Raw genomic sequence first — 22,404 nt, 5'->3', positions numbered from 1 at the left:
TGCTTTTAGTGCATGTGATAATACATTACATAGAAGGTTGCGCGGTGGCACAGTGAGTAGCACTGTCGCCTCACAGCAAGAAGGTTGCTGGTTCGAGCCCCGACTGGGTTCTCCCTATGTTGGCGTGGGTTTCCTCCGGGTCCTCCGGTTTCCCCCACAGTCCAAACACATGCAATACAGGTGAATTGGGTAAGCTAAATTGTCCCTATTGTATGTGTGTGAAAGAGAGTGTATGGATGTTTCCCAGTGCTGGGTAGCAGCTGGAAGGGCAGCCACTGCGTAAATCATATGCTGGATAAATTGGTGGTTCATTCCACTGTGGCAACCCCAGATTGATAAAGGGACTAAGCCGAAAAGAAATGAATGATTATGCATAGAAGATGTTGACAGATGTTTAATATCTCTGCCTCTGCTGATTTCACTTTTGCACACATTATACAGTATCAGTTTGTTTTATCTGCACCAGCACTGACTGTAAAATTCTTCCACAAAGAACATGAAGTTTTTTTTTTCTTTTGACTGGTGGAGGACCAAGAAATGGCTCAGAAGCAGTCTCACTCTTTTTCTATTCGGGTGCCCAGATGTATTTGAGGAGTTTCAAGTTAATAAAAGGTGACGGGAAGCTATGCTAAGGTTAACTAGCCTATAGCATATATCTTGCTGTCTGCAAAAGACAGTAATGTAGACGTACCATATAACTCCCATAAGTGCATACTATTCGACACAACTGCACAAGCATCGTTTTAACCTTTATAAAAGAACGTTAACATTACTCTGTCAACAGTCTATCGTCTAAATTACCACGCTAACAGAGCTAACGTTGCGTAAACAGAGAGCACCCGATTGCAAACTTCAAAAATGCAGCGTAATGGAAAATCCCGATCAAACTCCTAAGTTTATAAACTGCATCTGGAACCCAATTAAGGTACAAAAATCTATTTAACAAAATAGTGATGCAGTGAAGTATTTTTTTCGCTCAGCCAAGCCTTCTCTGTCTGTATCTGTGGAGAAGCTTGTGCCTGACACATTTTACCTCCGCCCCGCCCTCCGACTACTGACTGAGCGTGTCTCTCTCTCTCACACTCACTCAATCACTCACTCACTCACTCACTCACTCACTCACTCACTCACTCACTCACTGTGGATTCATGAGGAAACGCTGCTTTTTGATATAATGTTTTTTTTGCTCCCGAATACAAATAATTTTTCAAGTATTTGTTTGAAATAAGTATTCGTAAAAACACTCTATTTGTGCCTTTCCGAATACCGTATTCGGGTTCGGCTCCACCCTTAATATATATGTATATGTATGTATATATATACATATACAAATACACACACACACACATATATATATATATATATATATATATATATATATATATATATATATATATATATATATATATATATATATATATATATATATATATATATATAGGCTGATGAACACTTAACACAACCCACACAAACTCTTTCATATTCCTCACTGCACACCATCAATATGTAGCATGCACTGCACTTTAACCAATCCATACTTAAAACAATACTGCCTACAACAACGTGTACACATATTCATTGTACATATCTGCTGCCAATTTTACATTGTCCTGTTTTGAGTATGTTGTTGTATTTTGCACTGTCTGTATTTTGCACTGTATGAAGCCAGCACCTAAGGTTTTCACTCATCATAGCACACATGCTGCTGATGATATGAAAAAAAAGTATTTGAAGATTTGAAGAAAATATAAAACTGTTTATGGAAAGCATCATCAATGCACCAAGATATCAAAATGAACCAAATCGATTTTATGATAATCGTAACCGAACTGTTAAACCACTGTAGATTTACACCTCTATTTTCCGACCTTGACCCTTACTCACTTAAACTTATTCCAGATTCTTTAGATTAGATTATGCACTGTAGATGATTATGATAACTTTAAACTCATTGCAATTTTTTTTTACTAAGAAACTCCTTACTTATATTGCTCCACTATTTTCTGGTGCAGCAATGAGGAAATTGGTGATCCTCTGCCCACCTTGACCTCTAAGAAACACTGCCATTCTGAGAGGCTCTTTTTTAATACCAATCATGTTGCCAATTGACCTAATAAGTGGAAAACTTGTCCTACAGTTGTTCCTAATATGGATATTTGACTTTTTTAGCCTGTTAATGTTACCTCTCTCAACTTTTTTGGAAAGTGTAGCTGTCTTGAAATCCAAAATGAGCCAATATTTGGCCTGAAACTTTCAAATTTCTTACTTTCAACATTTGATTTATCTACATACTATTGTAAATGAAATATATGTTTATGAGATTTGTAAATTATTGCATTACTTTTTTATTCACAATTTTTACAGTGTCTCAGCTTTTTTTGGAATTAGGTTTGTAAAAAGTAATACTGTTGTTTAGCTACCTGTGCAGCATTCCACAATTGGTCATGAGTTTCGGCGCTCTCCAGCTCTTTTTTTGTGTACAGATACTGTCTACGGTCCTTAGCATGCTCCTGCAAAGTCTTCTTTGCCCAATCGTATGCACCTGTGCAGAGGATAAATAAGTAAAGGCAAGGAATAAGCTTGCAAATAATTGCATTTGAAAATTTATCTTGTTATTTGTGTGATTTAAGCAACTGGCCACAACACTCACCAGAAATATTGTCATAGTTTTGGTTGTAGAAGCAGAAGTTATCAGCGAGCTCCCTTCGCACAACAATTTCCTCAATAAAAGATGCTACAGACTCGCTGGCATTCTTTTTCCGCTTGACCTGCATCACAACACGCTGAGCAGATAACTGACCTTCAACAGAAAACACTGGAACTATTACAATCTCTTAAACGCATATAAAAATGTAAAAAATATTCATTTAAAAATAAATGTTTCATGTTGTTACTGTAAACTTTATTGTCCTCTTTTGGGGCGATTTGTTCTGTAGCATAACAGATTTACAACATATATCATACCACACACTTAAAAACAAAAATTAAACAACATTAGTGGTATTAAAACAGTGTCTACCTCTTTCCATTAAAATTCTGCAAATAAATCGCATTAAGAACATTTGAAAATTTAAATCTGTTGGTCCTTACCAAAGGGACCCTGTAACGAGATCCTGAGGTAAGAATTTAAAATGAATCAAAAAGAGGATGGGATATACAAGATTTAATCTGATAAGCTTTCTTTAACAACTGGATTTCATACAAATTGGATAAATTTGGCACTTTTACCTCTAATACTTTGCTGCAGGTATTATGCATTATGCTAATCTTTTTTAGCTAAACTTTTTTATGCTAATCTTTTTTAACAGTTTCTCTGCTTTACTTTTAAAGAAGTAAACCAACAAATCAATAAACAGGTTAAAACGGATTCTACATAGGTCTTATAAAAAGCCAAAATCAGAGTCCTATGAATATTAAACTTCGATAATTTTCCCAGACAACAAAGTTTTTGCTGGCCTGTCCTACATAGTCTTTAAGTATTTTCATTCATTTAAACTATTATCAATAATAATACCTAATGTAGGTACGTATAACTTCTGACTAATTCAATCTGGCGGTTATCAAGCATAGTACATCCGTCGCAGATCAATAGCCGCATTTCTGCTGTTGGGCCAGCGTGAGCCAGGGCTTTTTAATCGAATCGTGCCTTGCCAATAGCCCGGGAGCATAAGCAGTGAGGCCAAAATCATGGTACATTTCTACTGTTGGGCCAGTAGCTCGCAGAGCATTAAGCAAACTCACCCCCAGAACGTCCCCCGAATCAAACGTCAAACAACCCGCCCAATTCAGCGGAAAATCATCGCCTCATCACCTAACGATTAAAATAAAGAAAACCGAAACGAACAAATGACACCATACTGTAATAACTATAACTTAAATAAACTTAAATATAACTTAAAGTGCAAAGACTGCCACCTGGTGGTGCAAAGAGAAAACGTATTAATATGAACTTTCTAGATCGCTATAGTACAAATTGTGTATAATAGAAATGCACAATATGTGACTTTTTAAAAAGCAATAATACATTTATGCAGTCATAAACATGTTTTGACTGTTAATACGCCAGTAATTTGATGCTTCACAAAAGTTGCAGACGCCTTTACCGATATCAAAATGCTTTTGTAAACAACCAGTTATTCTTTACACCGATTTAAAAACCGGCTACTATAATAAAGAAATATTTTCTAAATGTAGAACTAAATACATTGATTTGCATTGAAATACATGATGAATACACTTGACACATGAAAATGTAAAGCCTGCATCTCACAACAAATGTGTAAAGTTATTGCGTATCATATTTAACAAAAAACCGTTTACTGCTAATTTGATGTAATTTTGCTCACATGGATAATTGAATATTAATCAGATGATGTCATTACGCTGCTGTGCCGCCAGCCAATCTTGGCATTGCTGATCATGATTTCGAGGATCGATAGATCTGTCCTTCACAACACACGCAGCAATCTCAGATTAGTTTATCCAGACATTCTAATCTGATTCGCGAACTTGTTTGAAGAACCAAATTAGCCAGAGATCAGTTATCAAGATTAAAAGATCCAGGATCTGCCAAATCATCTTAGATCATTTAAGCGAGGTACGAAGAACGGACCCCAGGGCTATTCAATTAGTTTGTCATGGGGGTCGGTTCATGAAAAGCATCCCAAACAGAGAGATATTACTAGCTTAATGAGTGATGACAAAACTGCATAGAAGAGCCCATACTGTATGCTGTATTTGTGCTCATAAAGACACCCACGTTGGCTTTTTCTACATTAATATGTTAATATATTGTATTTTAAAACAACATAATATCACTGCATTCTCCAATTGACTTTTATTTTTTAACAAACATTCAAATGTTGTATTTCAGAGCACAACAAAAGCAGTGCATTGCTGAAGTAGGCTTCCTCTACATTCAGACACATTCATATGTTATGTTAGAAACTGCATAACAATTAGGGATGCAACAATTACAGATTTTGGTTGTACGATTATATAGTCTGAAAAATAATAATGGTTTCAGGGTTATCACACCTAACGTAAATTAAAGCTTTATCTTAGGTGAGTAGCCATATAGATAAACTGTTGTTGCCATCTGCGTTCATGCATACATAATCCTTTTAATAATAATTTGTCATTGTCAACATTGCACTGAAAGGCACGCACAACTCTCACCATGAGATGTTTTTTATTGCGTGCTCCCGGAAAGACGCAAATGCATTTCTCCGCTTGTGTGCGCATATTGCCATTCTTACATTAGAAATAACAAACTTGCAAGCGGAAAAGACATGATATGGGAACGGCCTCTGCTATTGTTAATCCATTGTGCGTGCGAATGGACACTTTTAATAAATGACCATGCTTGACTCAACACAACGTGTTAACCCTGATCCACACAGGAGTGTTGGAAGCCAGGTCTGTCAGCTGATCTATTATATATATCTGCTCCTTTTTGTATCTGTTAAGGTGCTTTTTACAGAGCTTTAAACGATTCTCATTGTGGCCAAACACTGTTGAGCATGTGAATATGGTGGGAAATGCTGGTATACTCTCATTGTAAAAATTTCAGTACCGCCTCACTTTTGAAAACTTAAAAGTTTTATTGTATTGTTTTGTTTGTTTTTGTGTTGTTTTTTCAATTAAATTAATAATGAAAGTATATTTATAAGTAAATAAAGGTAAAATTTGCTCATTTTCTTCTTTTTTTTTTTTTTTTTAAAGAATTCAAAGCATTGACGGCTGCTGATGTGGAGTCTACCTTCATTGAAAATTTGGACAATTACACAGAACAGCTCGTCCATTTATTTCACAAAAAGGGAAGTGCAGGATGCAAAATTTGTGATGTGATGAAATTGCTGAAGCAGGTATTTTTTACTGAAAATTCTGCTTGCCTGTTTTAGCATAATTTTAGATGTTCATTGTCTCTACCATGTAATCCATTTTAAAATATTACAATTTATTTATATATATTTTTTTCTATTTGCACTCACAGTGTGGACATTCTCTGGGAGGTGGTGATATGCTGTCTGAGTTTGTACCTGTCTGAGAACCTCAAGTAGCTGATTACACATTACCTGGTTAGTGAATGTAGTTTATTTAGTTCACTTTCAAATGAATTTTGCAGAAGGTTTTAATTGCAAACCAGAAAATACAATTAAGCATGTAAAATGTCAATTTAGAAAGAGAAACTTTTTTTATATTTGAGTGATTTTTGTCATCCTTAATTGAGTTCAACAAAAAATAAAAATCACCCCAGCCAATCAAAGATGTGGGTAACATTTTTTCTTCTCTAGTAGAACAGTAAAAAAAAAATTGGAACACAGTGGAACCGAAGCACCAGTGGTCTTTGATAAAATGCTAGTTAGCAGATGAAAGTTAGTGAACGATGACCACAGTTTAAGTTCATTTTCTTTACTGTTCTACTGAAGAAAAGTTCTGATTTTCAGGTTCTGATTGTCTTTTCAGTTTCGTACTTTTCCCCCCTTTTTTTACTTGGCTGTGCCTTTTTATTATTTTTATGAACTGATGCATAATATACAATTTGTTTCATTGTTTTGTTTCAGGACACCTGTGGGGAAACAGACCAGCTGGACATTGGAGAGCACATACCAAAACCTGTAACCATACGCACACATACACTACGGACAATTTAGCCTACCCAATTTACCTATACTGCATGTCTTTGGACTCGTAGGGGAAACCGGAGCACCCTGAGGAAACCCACATCAACACGGGGAGAACAAACAAACTCCACACAGAAACACCAACTGACCCAGCCAGGGCTCGAACCAGCGACCTTCTTGCTGTGAGGCAATTGTGCTGAGTGTTTGACAAGCACAGCTTTAAGCGCTACTTTTAAGAATTCTCTTGACGCAGTTTTTGAACTATTGTTTCTATTAAAGCAGTACATTTGTAAAAAAAAATTGTGTTTTTTTGAACACCTAAAAATGTTTTCAGGAAATGTTTTAAGAAGCATTTGTCTAATAAAGAAGTTCTTTACTTTAATCCTGTTATCTGTGTTTTTTTCCACCCTTTGCATTGTATAGTAATTGTAAGTTAACTGATAAGTGACTTAGTATTTTAAAGTTAAAGAACTAAAAATGTTCAGTTAAATTAGCTTAAGATTTTATAATTGGGTAAACAGAACTTTAATGGTAGAAATAGCTTAAATTTGTAAACAAAAACTGCTTAAAATATTAAGTTTCACCAACCAATAAATTTGAGCAAAACCATTTGCTAGAATACTTAAAAAAATTAAGCATCACCAACTAACTAATTTTTAGGTAATATTGCTTTAAATTTAATGTGAAAATTGCTTAAAAAGAGAGATGCAAAAATGATGCACTATATTCTTAAGTAAATCTAGCATATTTTTTTTTTTTCAGTGTACAGAGGTAGAGTCAAGTGAGACTGGTCTAGTCAGATACGCCTTCAGGTTGGTGATGTTTTTGTACTGGAGTAATCATTGACTGTTTCTAAAGTTGAGGTACATGGTGGACCTTCCAAGACCAATTAAAAATAAAGGCAAATTTCACCCAATTTCACAGCACACAACTTCAGTGCTTTACGACTTATTCCGTCAGGCCCCAGACTAACATTAGATTTGCATTGCTTAAAAAGATTAATTAAGTTTTCAACCTTTAAAAAGATTTTAAGACACACCAGGGACCGCAGAGTCTTTGCTGACTTCATGCGTTCTCCCAAGACCGCTCTCCACAAGACATTTTGCCATATGAAAAATGATCATATTAACTGAGCCAGCTTTCTCTTAAAGTTTTTTTTTCCTGCCACTGTTGCCACTGGCTTGCTTAGTTGGGGACTTGTAGAGCTGTGCATCGATGGATTACTCTTCAGTGTTTGGACTCCCAGCGGTAAATATTAAAACACATTGAACTAAACCTAAACTGAACTACACTGTTTCAATTCACTATTATCTTTTATGTGAAGCTGCTTTAACACAATCTACATTGTAAAAGCACTATACAAATAAAGATGACATGAATTGAATTTTTTCCACTTCAATGAAATTATAAGAATCCACTTTCCATGTGCTGATATTCTGCTCTTAACATCTAGTGTAAAACTTATTAAAATCCGGTAACACTTTACAATAAGGTTCATTAGATAATGCATTTACTAACATGAACTAATCATGAACAACACATGTACAGCATTTATTAATCATAATTGAACATTTACTAATGGATTATTAACATCCAAGTCCATGCTTGTTAACATTAATTAATGCATCATGAGATAACATGAACTAACAATGAACTACTGTATTTTCATTAACTAACGTTAACTAACATGAACAAATACAGTAGTAAATGTATGGTTTATTATTTGTTCATGCAAGTAAATGCACTAATTAACATTAACTAATGAACACTGTAAATTGTGACCTAAAATCCTTATATCCCATTACTTTATTTAAACCTGTCATTAAGACCATCCCATACTGAACCCATACAATTTGTTTTTAATTTAATTTCAACTTTCTCTTGCTAAACATGCAGGACTTTTCAGTGGCACACAAAAGATGAAATTAGAAAAAAAAAAATGTCAATACAATAAAAGCTAAGCGAAACCAGTGTTGTTTTGTACCCGATTTACTTAAATTTTTTTTTTCTTTAAAAGTGCAAACTGACCAGCATGAATCCATGGGGAGAGGTGGCTAACGGCGTCAGAGTTGGGATTGTTCCTGTGGGTGGCAAATATATGCAGTCGTTGGTCAATGAAGGACTCCAGCATAAACATGCCGCCAGTGGTGCCAGGCTGAGCCCATTCCACTTCACAAACATTGTGGTCCACCTCGAGTGATGACAGAACCTCCTCCCAATCTATTATCTTAAAGATATAGATTGTAAGATGAAGGAGGATGAAACAGGAATATACCTTAACAAGCCAAGTAAGTTTTTTCTTACTGTCATGATACATTTGAGAAAGCAAAAAATACAACTGAGAGTGCTTCACAGATAATCGGCACCGTAAAAGCAAAATACAGAAAAAGCTGTTTTCTACTCACTTAATGACAATACACCAGAAAATATTTTATTGTATTATTATTATTATCTTCTCTTATTTTACTACTAAATTAGGTAATAATCAAGACAAAAATATATATCCAGTATTTATACAAATTTTTTTAACAATTATTTTCCAAGCCTTTCAGTATTTTTTCTTTTGTTGAATCTATTTTTAAAGATTTAAATCAAGTAAAGGGCAAGTAAATGATTACTGAATTTTCATTTTTGGGTGAACTCTGACCTCCGTGAAGTTGGCACCCCATAAAAATAAATAATCCCCAAAAGTATTCTATTCGTTTGTGCTAAGTTTTTGCTGATTTGTGCCACAAAAAAGAACATTTGTGCTGGTTTGGGATCTGAGATATTAAGCATTATTTTTTTTGACCATGTGACGTCACTTTCCACCCCATGTTGCTCAAATGACTTTAATCCAGCACAGGTCATTTGTGCTCGATTTTTTTTTCTGGTTTGTGCCTTTAAAACAAACACTGTATTCGTTTTCCTCCTTTAGATATAAGCAAAATATTTCGGGAGCCGAGACATCAGTCTCCACCCCGTTTCCTCTAAATCGAGCCAAACTGCTGTCATTTGTTTGTGCCCAATTTGTGCTGGTTTGTGCCGTTAAAATAAACACTTTATCTTTTTTCGTTGTTTAGATATAATTAAAATATTTCGGAAGCCGTGACATCACTCTCCTCCTCAGGTTGTTTAAATCACACCAAACTGGTGTCATTCGTATGTGCTCGATTTGAGCTGGTTTGTGCCGTTAAAATAAACACTTTATCTGTTTTTATTGTTTAGATATTGCCTTATTAAAATATTTTGGAGGCCCATTATTTCCTAAATCGCACAAAACAGATGACATATTTGTTTGTGCTGTTAAGTAAACACTTTATCTGTTTTCCTTGTTTAGATTTAACCAAAATATTTGGTTAGATTTGTGCTGGTTTGTGCCATGGAAATGAATATCAGATATTTATACAAGTGCAGGAATATGTTACTTTCGTTTGCTCACAAATTGTGCTCGTTTGTGCTGCAAAAATATTATTTGTATGTCTAAAAATAATATTAGATCGTTTAGAGGTCTCTTCAGAGGTTTCCCTCAGTTGCTGCATATTTACTAAAATAGTCTTGTTTGTGTTATGACATATAAAAAAAATTGCAAATATATGACAGAAGATTGTGATACAGTTGGGCTCAAAAGCCACATTTGGGCTCAAACTAAAATATTATATGTATAATTATCCTAGAAAAAATATCTTCTTGAAACGAATTTCATATATAGTTTTTCTCTTTAAAAGCTGCTTTTCCACTATCGTGTTGGACCGTGTTTTAGGCTGAACCGTAACATTTCGTGCCAAATCAGGACAGACAGCAAAATCAATTTTATATGGAGGGGAAAATGACCAAAATGTAACGTGATGATTGAAAATGATTGGATGGAAAATAAATACATTGAAAATCTCCATACATAACAGAAAAATAAACAATGACAATGCAACAATAATAGTGCATTTGTAATATAGTGGCAGAAATATCCTTTTTGACAGGCCTTGAGCGGGCACTTTTACTAATAAAAAAAAATATATATATAGCATTTAAATTATTAAATCTTTTACAATCAAATTATGCAGCAGTTTATCAAAAGTTGATAATGATATAAAAATTTACATTTTGGTGGTAAAATAATAATTTAAATAATGGCTCTTATTTACTTTAGTATTAAAACATTAAATAACGAATTCATCAAGTGAAATAAAAACAAAAATGAAACAGCATATCAGGATATAAAGCATATTTATATCAAAGCATTTCAATTCCTGCTTGAGATTTTAGAAAATATTTTGCGTAGCTACCCAGTATATATTAAAGATCACCAAGAACAAAAAATATAAATAAATAAATAAATAAATAAATAAATATATATATATATATATATATATATATATATATATATATATATATATATATATATATATATATATATATATATATATATATATATATATATTTATATATATATATATATATTAGGGATGTGCGGAGCAGCCGGTATTTGTATTTGTTGAGGGGGGAAAAGTATTTGTATTTGAGTAAAATTCAAAATGGCGCAAAAATATATATTTTTTCTATTACACTTCTAATTTACGTTATAGTGAAAGTATTGTTTAATTATACCCATTATATAAATTATAGACATGCAATATTAGTTGTTGTTTTTGAACATGTGACTAGAAATGTCATTGAAAAGAAAATAACATAGAAGCCATTATCTCATCCATGGTTAAACCAACAACTAATAAAATACCATTGTGAATATTATGAACCCCACCACCACCGTTCTTGTTGAAGGACACTGAATAGACAGAATAAAAACAAATAATACTTCAAAAAACTGTTCTTCTTCTGAAAGAACTTCTTTCCAATGCACAGAATTCCAAAAACTAAAATTAGCTAAATAAATCTAAATAAACCCCTGCCTGGGGGATCTGACAGAACAAAAGTATTCTATATAATACTAAAAGATACAACCCTGCTATTGTCATCTGCCTGCCACAAAAAAAGACACAAAGTTTTTTTTTTTTTTTTACTTTTTTATGTTTGAAACTGACTTGCTGGGGCAGAATGTGGCTGTGTTGATGGTTTGGTGCTTGTGGAGGATTTAGTAGAACATAGCTGTGCTGATTGAGGGGATTGATGCTTTTGGGGGGTTCATAGACTATCAGGAGAGGATGCTTTTAGTGCATCTGATAATACATTACATAGAAGGTTGCGCGGTGGCACAGTGAGTAGCACTGTCGCCTCACAGCAAGAAGGTTGCTGGTTCGAGCCTCGACTGGGTTCTCCCCATGTTGGCGTGGGTTTCCTCCGGGTGCTCCGGTTTCCCCCACAGTCCAAACACATGCAATATAGGTGAATTGGGTAAGCTAAATTGTCCCTATTGTATGTGTGTGAAAGAGAGTGTATGGATGTTTCCCAGTGCTGGGTAGCAGCTGGAAGGGCAGCCACTGCGTAAAACATATGCTGGATAAATTGGTGGTTCATTTCACCGTGGCAACCCCAGATTGATAAAGGGACTAAGCCGAAAAGAAAATGAATGATTATGGATAGAAGATGTTGACAGATGTTTAATATCTCTGACTCTGCTGATTTCACTTTTGCACACATTATACAGTATCACTTTGTTTTATCTGCAGCTCCACTGACTGTAAGATGCTTCCACAAAGAACATCAAGTTTTATTTTTTTGACTGGTGGAGGACCAAGAAATGGCTCAGCAGCAGTCTCACTCTTTTTCATGGTGCCCAAATGTATTTGAGGAGTTCAAGTTAATAAAAAGTGACGGGAAGCTATGCTAAGGTTAACTAGCCTATAGGATATATCTTGCTGTCTGCAAAAGAGTTATTTAGACGTACCATATAACTCCCATAAGTGCATACTATTCGACACAACTGCAAAAGCATCGTTTTAACCTTTATAAACGAATGTTAACGTTACTCTGTCAACAGTCTATTGTCTAAATTACCGCGCTAACAGAGCTAACGTTGCGTAAACAGAGCACCCGATTGCAAACTTCAAAAATGCAGCGTAATGAAAAATCCCGAACAAACTCCGCTACAAGTTTATAAACTGCATCTGGAACCCAATTAAGGTACAAAAATCTATTTAACAAAAATAGTGATGCAGAAAAGTATTTTATTCGCTCAGTCGAGCCTTCTCTGTCTGCTGCTGTGGAGAAGCTTGTGCCAGAGAGAGACCTTTTACCTCCGCCCCACCCTCCGACTGAGCATCTGTCTCTGTCTCTCTCGCTCTCTCTCTCTCTCTCGCTCTCTCTCTCACTCACGCACGCACTGTGGTCTCAGGAGGAAACGCTGCTTTTTTTGCTCCCGAATACAAACAATTTTTCAAGTATTTGTTCGAAATAAGTATTCGTAAAAACACGCTATTCATGCCTTTCCGAATACCGTATTCGGGTTCGGCTCCACCCTTAATATATATATATATATATATATATATATATATATATATATATATATATATATATATAAATAAATAAATAAATAAATAAATATATATATATATATATATATAAATATATAAATATATATATATATAAATATATATATATATAAATATATAAATATATATAATAATATATTTAATATCTAAACAAAAAAACAGATAACGTTTTTTATTTTAATAGCACAAACCAGCACAAATCCAGCACAAACGAATTACAGCAGTTTGGCACGATTTAAAGGAAATGGGGTGGAGATTGATGTCATGGCTCCCGAAATATTTTGCTTATATCTAAAGGAGGAAAATAGATACCGTGTTTGTTTTAACGATACAAACCAGCTCAAATTGAGCACAAATGACCTGTGCTGATTTTAATTCATTTCAGCAACATGGGGTGGAAAGTGACATCACACGGTCAAAAATATAATTCTTAATATCTCAGACCCCAAACCAGCACAAACGTTCCTTTTTTCGGCACAAATTAGCACAAATGAATGGAATAGTTTTGGGGATTATTTGTTTTTATGGGTGGCCAACTTCACAGAGGTTGAACATCGCCTTTAAATTCATTATACTCCATGACCCATGAGTAGGGCCAGACAGAATATGCTGTCATTTTTAGCCATTTCTGCGGAAGATTTTGTAAAAAAAAAAAAAACCTCCAGATTCATCCAGAAATATTTTAAGAGTATCATAACTAAAAACATAATATATGAAATAAAATAATAATACCTTTTTAACTTTTATTTAATCTTTACAATAAAAAAAAAACAATTAGATCCACTTATTTGGTAAACAAATCAGGTCTCTTAAATATATCTACTAAAAGACAGAAAATATTACTTTACAAACTGTATTGTAAATAAATCATATAAACATTTTCATATTAGTCGATAATATTACTGAAATAAATATAAAAACTGAATAAATACAAATTTACACACATTTACAGAATTAAATACAGAGACTCAATGATGAGCTAAATATCTGCAGATTTCTGTCTGAACCGATTCCGTGTGGGGGTAGACCCACATGGAATCTGTGCCACAGAAATCCGGAGATTTTTAGCCCACCTTTGAGTCAATTTGTTTCCTTGGGTAAAATTATATTTATTCAGTTTTAAATTAATTTCACTAATATTATTGTGATATAATAGTAACATTAAAATGTTTATATGATTTTTTTACAATATAGTTTGTAAAGTAATATTTTCTGTCTTTTAGTAGATATGTTATATGACAGACTTGTTTTGTTTACCAAGTAAGTGGATTTAATTGGATTTGCATTGTAAAAATTAAATAAAAAGTTAAAAATGTATCATTTTTTGTTTCATATCAAGTTTTTAGTCATGATACTCCTAAAATCATTCCGCATAAGTCCACTGATTTTTTTTTTTTTACAAATGTCTTAACATTCTTAGAAATAGCAAAAATGTCTGCAGATTTTGTCTGGCCATACCCGTGGGACGCTTGCGCTACTCTCAAACTATGTTCAACAAACCTTTGCTGCACGAGAAGCGCAATATGGGTGAGTGTCTACAAGTGGCATATCAGTGAGAAATTCTTGGAGATGCTTTGTAATTTTGCCCCGTATTGTCCTGGCTCCATATTCCAGCTTTGTGGATGCTTCCCAGCATGGCACCACATTATGTGCATCAACCTAAATTTAGAGAAGTACAAAAAGTAAATGGTTTCAAACAGGTGTGCCTGTAGCCTGAAAAGTTGGATGCAGTACAGTATTTTATTTTTCCACAGCCTATGGTTTCACATCAGTGAGGTAATAAACACACCTGAATGAAAGGGATGTCAGAAGGAAGATGTTTCTTAACAGTATCAATCCATTGAAGGGAGATTCTAAGAGGGTTGAAATCGGTGACAACAGCTCCTATGTTCCAGCTTTTAACAAAAGCTGGCAGATTATGCACAGGCTCACCAGACAGCAAATGGAACTCAATATCCAGGCTTTTGCATTCCTGTAACAAGATGCACTTGGTTACATTTTGTTGAAATATCCCACATAAAACGTCCCCTTTAACAAGGTGTGTAAGCGCAGCCACTTAGAAAAATTGGTTTCAGAAAAATGGGGTTTCATTTAATATCAAAATGAATCAAATAATTAGCAAAAGCATATTTGTATGCATAGCACACACTCAACTATACACTCTATGACAGATTAAATAGACAGGGCTCGACATTAGCCTTTTTGCTTGTGGCTAGTAGTCTTCCAAGTCACTAAACAATCTGCAATTTTACTATCCACAATTTTGTTGTTAGGAAAATACATTTATAATGATTAAATTTTACTTTGGCATGTTAAAATTACTTATTTTTAAAGAAAATAAAATGAAACTAAATTTAAAAATTATATTCAACCTGCCAAAGTGGCTAGTGGAAGGGACTGTCTAATCTGCCACAGCTGCGATCTACATCGCATTTGGCATTTGTTAATGCCAAGCCCTGGAAATGTCTTCAAGTTATGTCTGATGTCATATTCCTGTACCTTTACCACTTCTTGCAGCCCTTTCAGCATAAAGGCATATTGTCTGTAAGTAGCATCCAAAAATTTGGGCACCAAACAGAAGCAGATATGGAGAGGAAGCTTCTCAGCCAAAGCCAGCTGCTGACTATAAATCAATGCCCAGTTGTCTGCAACACAAACATGAAGGTACAGTAACTTTCATATGTCTGGAGACAACATATTTTTTAAAAAATAAATTATTACCTTCACAAAGATTTCCAGTTTCTCACAATCACTTCTCTCAAAAAATGTAGTATCATAGCAATAATTGTACTAAACAGTGCACATCCCAAATCTTTTTTAAACAGTTTATTAAACACAGAACTGATATTTTAATCTGTGTGACTTATGAGTAATGCATAATATTTAGAAGTCTCATGGCCAGTACTGTGGCAGAAAATCTTGACAATGTCAACTGTATGCATATACCATTGCAACCTTTTCATGTGATGTCATGCTCAAAGATGTTTGACTCAACAGTGTTGTACACTTATACAGCATTACCCATAAAGAATTTACCCCGTCACCTGTATGTTTCCTACAGATATGGTTTAAGTATGACTACAGCTGTTTTCTGCATTCATGGTGAGGCATCTGGCATCTCAAAGAAACTTACAAAATGGGACTTTAAACAGCAATGAAGTTGTATTAATGTCTTCACTGCAGATGAAGTTGGTGTGTACTTGTGCAACATGTTTAATCTTTATTTGACAAATGCTGACATTTTTAAAAGCCAAAAGCTGGCATGTTTGTGCTAGTATTGTGGATGTTTTACAGCCTGCTGTGGACAGCTGATTCACAAACACATTTGTATTCTTCACATTCTACATTCTAAGCACTGGTCAGTTTTCTTATTAGCATTTTTAAATGTATACTCTTTAAAAGGTATAACATTTATTCAAATAAAATATTTGTCTATTTAACAGTCAAATTAAAATAAATATAACAAAATTGTATGTGACTTACTAAATGAATCAAATTAAATTATTATAACAATTATTTTTTAGAAAGTCTGTTGTGTGTGCGCAAGGGTGGGGTGGAGGGGACGCTAGCGAGTTCATCATGGAATAGACTTGTTTTTTGTGCTCTTCAGTTCTCGTGATTATTCTTTATTTTAACCAATTATTTTATTGTTTAATTTTGCTCATAATCGACCTTTACAGTCATAGACGGCATGACGAAGCCCAAATCAAAAAAGGAGACAAACCTGTGGAAGATGGAGGAGAACAAGTTGCCTGTCAGTTAGATGATGCCCAGGCCATTGTCAACTTTACAGATCCTATTAATCTTGAGGCTCAGTGTCGCGATTGGTTTGAAACATGCAAATCCATCACATCTAAATTAGATGATCTTGAAGGCCATTCGCGGCAACAATACATTAAGATCATCGATCTGCCTAAAAAGGTGGAGAAACATCAAACTTAATTTTTATCGGACTTCCTTGTGCAAATTCTTGCCGCCAGTAACTTTTCAAAGCCTCTGAAGATCGACAAAGCCATCGCACAGGTCCGGTTGGTGTACAATCTTGACAACAAACGATGGTGTCCAGACTGCATCATTTCCCGGATAAAGAGAAGATTCTGCGTCTCACACGGCGGTCTTCACCTTTTATGTACAATTATGGCACACTCATCTTTCCTGATTTCACATCCGACACCCTGAAGCAGTGCCAAGCTTTCAACACTGTAAGGAAATGGCTAAAGAAGGCCAATATTCGCCACGGTTTGCTCTTTCCAGCTCGCCTTCTCATAACATAATTCACAGGAACATGTTTTTGACTCTGTTGAGAAGGCACAAACCTTTGTTGACTCAGCAGAGATACAGCGGAGATCAATTCTGTGCCATCTACATAACTTTCTGTATATTGAACAAAACTTTTAATTTTAAAGAGCCCATATTATACATGAAATAGGGTCTTATTTTGGTTGTAAGGGTCTCCAACAACAGTCTAATATGCATGTAAGGTCAAAAAACACTTTCATGGCCTTATAATCTGCATTTATTTTTACCTAATTATCCCAGCGACTCCCATATGAATTATCCAGTGATTCATTTGTTTCCAAACCCCTCCTTAGCGCCAAGCTAATCTGCGCTGATTGGACCGATGACAGTCTGTGCAGATTGGTCGACACTGATTGCCTTAAGTGACAGACAGAGTGAAATGCCCAGGAGCTAATCAACAAAATAGAAGTAGTCACAGAGCATACATGCTCGATAGTTTTAGCTGCCAGTGGGTGAATGTAAATACAGACGATGGACTTGAAAATACAAACAACTAACTATTTTATTGAGCAAAAACTCCCAAGAACTGGCGAGGAGATCTCCTAGCTTGTCACATTCTGCTCTTTTCACAGACACACACACACACACACCAACATATTGCCCTCGTCCTGCGCACTCGTACGTACACACACACACACACACACACACACTTAACCCTCCTCCAGACGACATCGCGCACACACACATAGCCTTCCTCCGGACAACGCTCACACACACATGCTCACACACATTACCCTGCTCCACGGGAACGTAAACAAAGCAGCACGCGTTGCATTTTTAACGTGGCTTTGCACGCGATATAAGAATATAGCCAGTTAACCTGATAGTACACGCGGTTACAAGTAACAAAACACAACTTATACATTTGCAAGCTAGAGTAAACGAGGCAACAACTTTAATCGCACGTACTTACACTTGTGAAATGGAGGAAGAAACTAATCATGTCCTGACATGTCGATCATTACTCTTTACTAGGGATGTAACGGTATTGTAAATACCGTCATACCGCAATATTAAATTTTTTCGATATTACCGAAGTCGCATGACTCGGTAAAACTATAGGTCTTCAGAGAAAATTTGCTCAGGCGAATGAAGCGAACGGGAGGTAGCTGAAACTTCATTTCCCATCAGCCCCGGCGTGGCCATAATCCTTTGCGGCCTGTTGTCGCTACAGATCCAGTAATGCGGAAATGGAGTGTGCTGCTAGTAGCGGAGATGAAAAAAAGATGGAAATGATCGAACCTAAAGCGGGTGTTGTCGCCGCGCGCGTGCTGAATAGCGGTGCTGTCGCGCGCGTTCTGATCAGCTGTGTTGTGGCGCGCGTATTGTAAAGCGCCGAGGGGGGGGGGGGTTGAGCGCGCATACCAAGAGAGGTGTTGTCGCGCGCCTACTGAAGGGCTGGACTGGACGGAGGTTGTGTCGCGTCGCGGGGGCACTTTTGATCGTTTTGGAAGGGCATTTTCTATCCAAGACTAAAAAGGGCATGTGCACTGCACAGGTTGAGCCCTATGTGTGCACGTGCCTGCAAGTTGGGGAATACGACTAATAACAGTCATGGGGACTGCAGAAACACAGCACACTGTTCAGATTGATGCAGACATTGACTTGTACCGCAAAGAGACCTCTATCTCACTCATGGTTTGTCCTCTCAAGTGGGGGAAAGACAATGCACAACGTTACCCCACTGCTGTCAACATGGGCCAAGTCATATCTCTCTTGTCCCAGAAACCTCAGTCCCAAATGAGAGGGTTTTTTTCTGTTGCAGGGGACATTGTAAATACCCAGAGATACCAGCTTTTACCAGATTATAATTATATGATAATTTTTCTTTAAACCCATCTCTATCTAAGTGAGTGATTAAATGTTAAATGTGATGAGTTTTCAACAATACTAAATTGAAACTTTATTTTTTTACATGGTTTAATAATTTTTTGTTATTAAAATTGAAGTTCCTGTTTCAAAGCTAACAGATAGATGGCTAATTTGTATGTCATTGACACTTTTGGCACTTTTTTGGAGTATTTTCAAAAGTTTTTTTTTTCCTGTAAATGATTCAATAAATACCGTACCGTGACATTCATACCGAGGTATTACCGTACCGTGAAATTCTGATACCGTTACATCCCTACTCTTTACTCTCTTTACTGATACTTCCTTTAACAAACGAAGTATTCTTTGTAGCATGTAGTTTCCAACTGCTTAAAGCTGGGCTGAGGTTTCATCTTTGGGTAGAGACTCAATAATATCCATCTGCAGTGTGACTTCAATCGACCGCATTTAAGTGTGTGTGTGTGTGTGTGTGTGTGTGTGGGTTTCTGTGTTAGAGGGCGGGGCCGCAGGTTTCAAATCTCCCAGGTTTGCGCGTGCACGTGAATAACTTCGTTATCACGTCATGGCAAAACAACTAATGACTCGGTATCAAGACGACTCATTTGAAGCACTATGAGTCGACTCTTTTATAGCTGAATCAACAGTTTTAAACACTGCACACTTACAGATTTAGGGCCCTATCATACACCCGGCGCAATGTGGCGCAAAGCGCGGCGCAGTAGTCTTTTGGTAGATTCAGCTTGGCGCAAGAGTCGTTTTGAGGAGTTGCGCTACGGTGTTTAAATAGCAAATGCATTAGCGCTCATATGTGCGCCCATAGGCGTTCTGGTCTAAAAAGGAAGGCGTTTTGAGGCGCACTGCTGGCGCGTTGCTATTTTGAGAAACTAAAATAGATTTTTCATTAGACCAAAACAAACCTGGTCTAAACTCCTGCGCAGAGTTGCGCCTCGCTTACGCACTGCTTAATACGCACAAGAGAGCAATAGGCAAATATCTTTACACATGAAAAAATTTTTATATTAAGGGAATATATAAATGATATATTAAGAATAGATATAGGATATAAATATAAAGGATTAAAATATTACAAGACATTATTTTCTAGCCTACATAAATATGAAAAATCACTGCTTTTATGTCTTCATCTCGGGAGGCTTTTTCAGATCATTCATAACAATTTGCTTTTGTATAATGTTATTATTATTAGCAGTATTATTTATTATATCCATATTTATGTTTGTTTTAATAAAAAAACAAGCTTAGATTTGCCCACCTGTCAGGTTTTAGACCATATGGGGCACAGCATGTGTTTTAGGATATAACTCTGGTTTTTGAGCACACTTCGTTAATATTGTTCATTTATTTGTTTGCTGGAAATTAGAACTGAATTTAGAAATAGTTTTGAAACAAATATTTGCACATAACAAACGCAATTAATTATTTATAGACTAATTGATGTCTGTGCGTAAAGGTTTCCCTATCAAAGAGCAAAAGTGAAAGTAGTTCCATTATCTCTAATTCTCACGCAGTAGATGCTCTGTTTAACAGTTTTCTGTTAAAAAAACTGCTAACTGTTAACTGTTTGCTAGTGAAATGCTAATTTTTTCCACTTAGACTTACTTTACATCCTGTAAATAGCGAATGTGCTTATGGCGCGACACAGCTGGCTCTTAAAGGGAATGGGAGATGAGACTCTAATTGGTTTATTCTCAAAACACACCTATACGCCACAGCGCAAAGCGGATTTTCCTGTCCTTAAATTAGCAAAAATGCATTCTGACACGCCCTAAAAGCATTTGCGCCCTGCATTTTGCGCTCTGCGCATGGACCGTCAAAATAGAGCCCTTAAGCCTTAGCTGGATATTTCACTTCACTAAAGAGCAGTTTTACACACTACATGGAAGGGCATTTTCAAAAACCCATAATATGGGCTCTTTAACTGTTTGGTTCTTTACAGCCTGCAGGACATATAAGAGTATAATTTCTCACAATTGTTGTTGATAATGTTGTGCAAGGTTGTTAATTAGGTTTTTGTAGGCCAACACATCCAGTTATGGGCTTATTGTACAACACAGAACATTCATATTATTTATATATTTGATGACTAATCTGTGCCTTTTTCCGTTACAATGTAAACGTTAAAAGGAGCTGAAGAGCCCATTGTTTTTGTAATACTGTTGCTTTAATGTCACCTTCCGGCTCCACAGTAAATATGTTCTTTTTACACCACTTGTTTTGGGAAAGCGGTGGAGAGTTACAACCAAAGTTCTTTGTTGTTTGTCTTTGTTTACCCATCATTTTATCTGTGCAATGTCTCTTCAGCTAATTTTGTGTATTCTGTAAATTGGCAAATAATATAATTTAATCACAAGGCTTGAATAGTCAGGTGAAGCATGCTAAAGTGTTTTCTTATTTGTGTTCCATATCAGCTGCACATTAAACAGGGTGAACAGACACGCTTAAAAAAATGAATGGGCTTCTCAAGTAATTTAATCTACCTTTTCATGCAGGGCCAGTGGGGTTGCAATATTGTTTAAAAAAATCTGTTTTATTTAAGCATATACCAACATTAACTGATCCCAATGGCTGTTATGTTCTTGTCACTGGCTTAATTGGCTCAAAACATTTAACTTTTTTGAGTCTCTATGCCCCGAATTATAATGATCCAACTATTTTTTGTAAGGTGTTTAACTTTCTACCTCTTTTCCTGACACTCAGTTTATAGTTGGTGGCTATTTTAACTGCATATTGAATCCTGCTTTGGATAAATTTCCAGTTTGCTTAGATCCACCTCCTAACTCCACATCAGTCATTACATCAGTCATTACGCTTCTCACAGAGTCATTGAATGTTCTCGATATTTGGAGACTATCATCCTACTGATAAGGAGTACTCCTTTTTCTATGTCTATAAATCATATTTTAGAAAAGACTACTTTTATAGACAATTTTTCCCTAACGTTTCTACATCTAAATATCATAATATATTTATCTCTGATCATTCTGCTGTTACAGTGTCTTTTAATGTTCAACATATTTTAGATTCTTTGACAGAGTTTATTGAGATTAATGATACAGGTGATGTCTTTGACTCTTAACACGGGGCGTCAGCGTCAATGTTTTCCATTCACTTTGAATGGGTGACGTCAGGCGTTGCCAAACTGCATTGTTGATCCGTTGGTGCCACTTCAGAGGCGTTGTTCGCTGCAGAAGTTGGGACTAGCT

At 35.6% G+C, this 22,404-nt stretch overlaps 1 protein-coding gene across 16 annotated transcripts in view; it reads right to left on the bottom strand.

Moving 5' to 3' along the window:
* The window catches only part of cpdp (CPD photolyase), a 51,404-nt gene that overhangs the window by 22,649 nt on the left and 6,351 nt on the right, over positions 1–22,404 (bottom strand). For 8 of the 16 annotated variants that reach the window (NM_201064.2, XM_021479428.2, XM_021479429.2 and 5 more), the window contains exons 3-8: positions 15,551–15,696; positions 14,841–15,023; positions 14,552–14,710; positions 8,655–8,853; positions 2,651–2,800; positions 2,421–2,542 (exon numbers count right to left, since the gene is read on the bottom strand). In NM_201064.2, the coding sequence (NP_957358.1) occupies positions 2,421–2,542; positions 2,651–2,800; positions 8,655–8,853; positions 14,552–14,710; positions 14,841–15,023; positions 15,551–15,696 (959 nt within the window). The remainder of the gene's footprint in view (positions 1–2,420; positions 2,543–2,650; positions 2,801–8,654; positions 8,854–14,551; positions 14,711–14,840; positions 15,024–15,550; positions 15,697–22,404) is intronic. The other 8 variants (XM_073914288.1, XM_073914316.1, XM_073914317.1 and 5 more) reach the window with 1 other exon arrangement.

The sequence above is a fragment of the Danio rerio genome, chromosome 2 (assembly GCF_049306965.1).
Source record: "Danio rerio strain Tuebingen ecotype United States chromosome 2, GRCz12tu, whole genome shotgun sequence".
Lineage (NCBI taxonomy): Eukaryota > Metazoa > Chordata > Actinopteri > Cypriniformes > Danionidae > Danio > Danio rerio.
The sequence above is the reverse complement of the archived record's forward strand: the minus strand, read 5'-3'. Positions and strand labels throughout refer to the sequence as shown.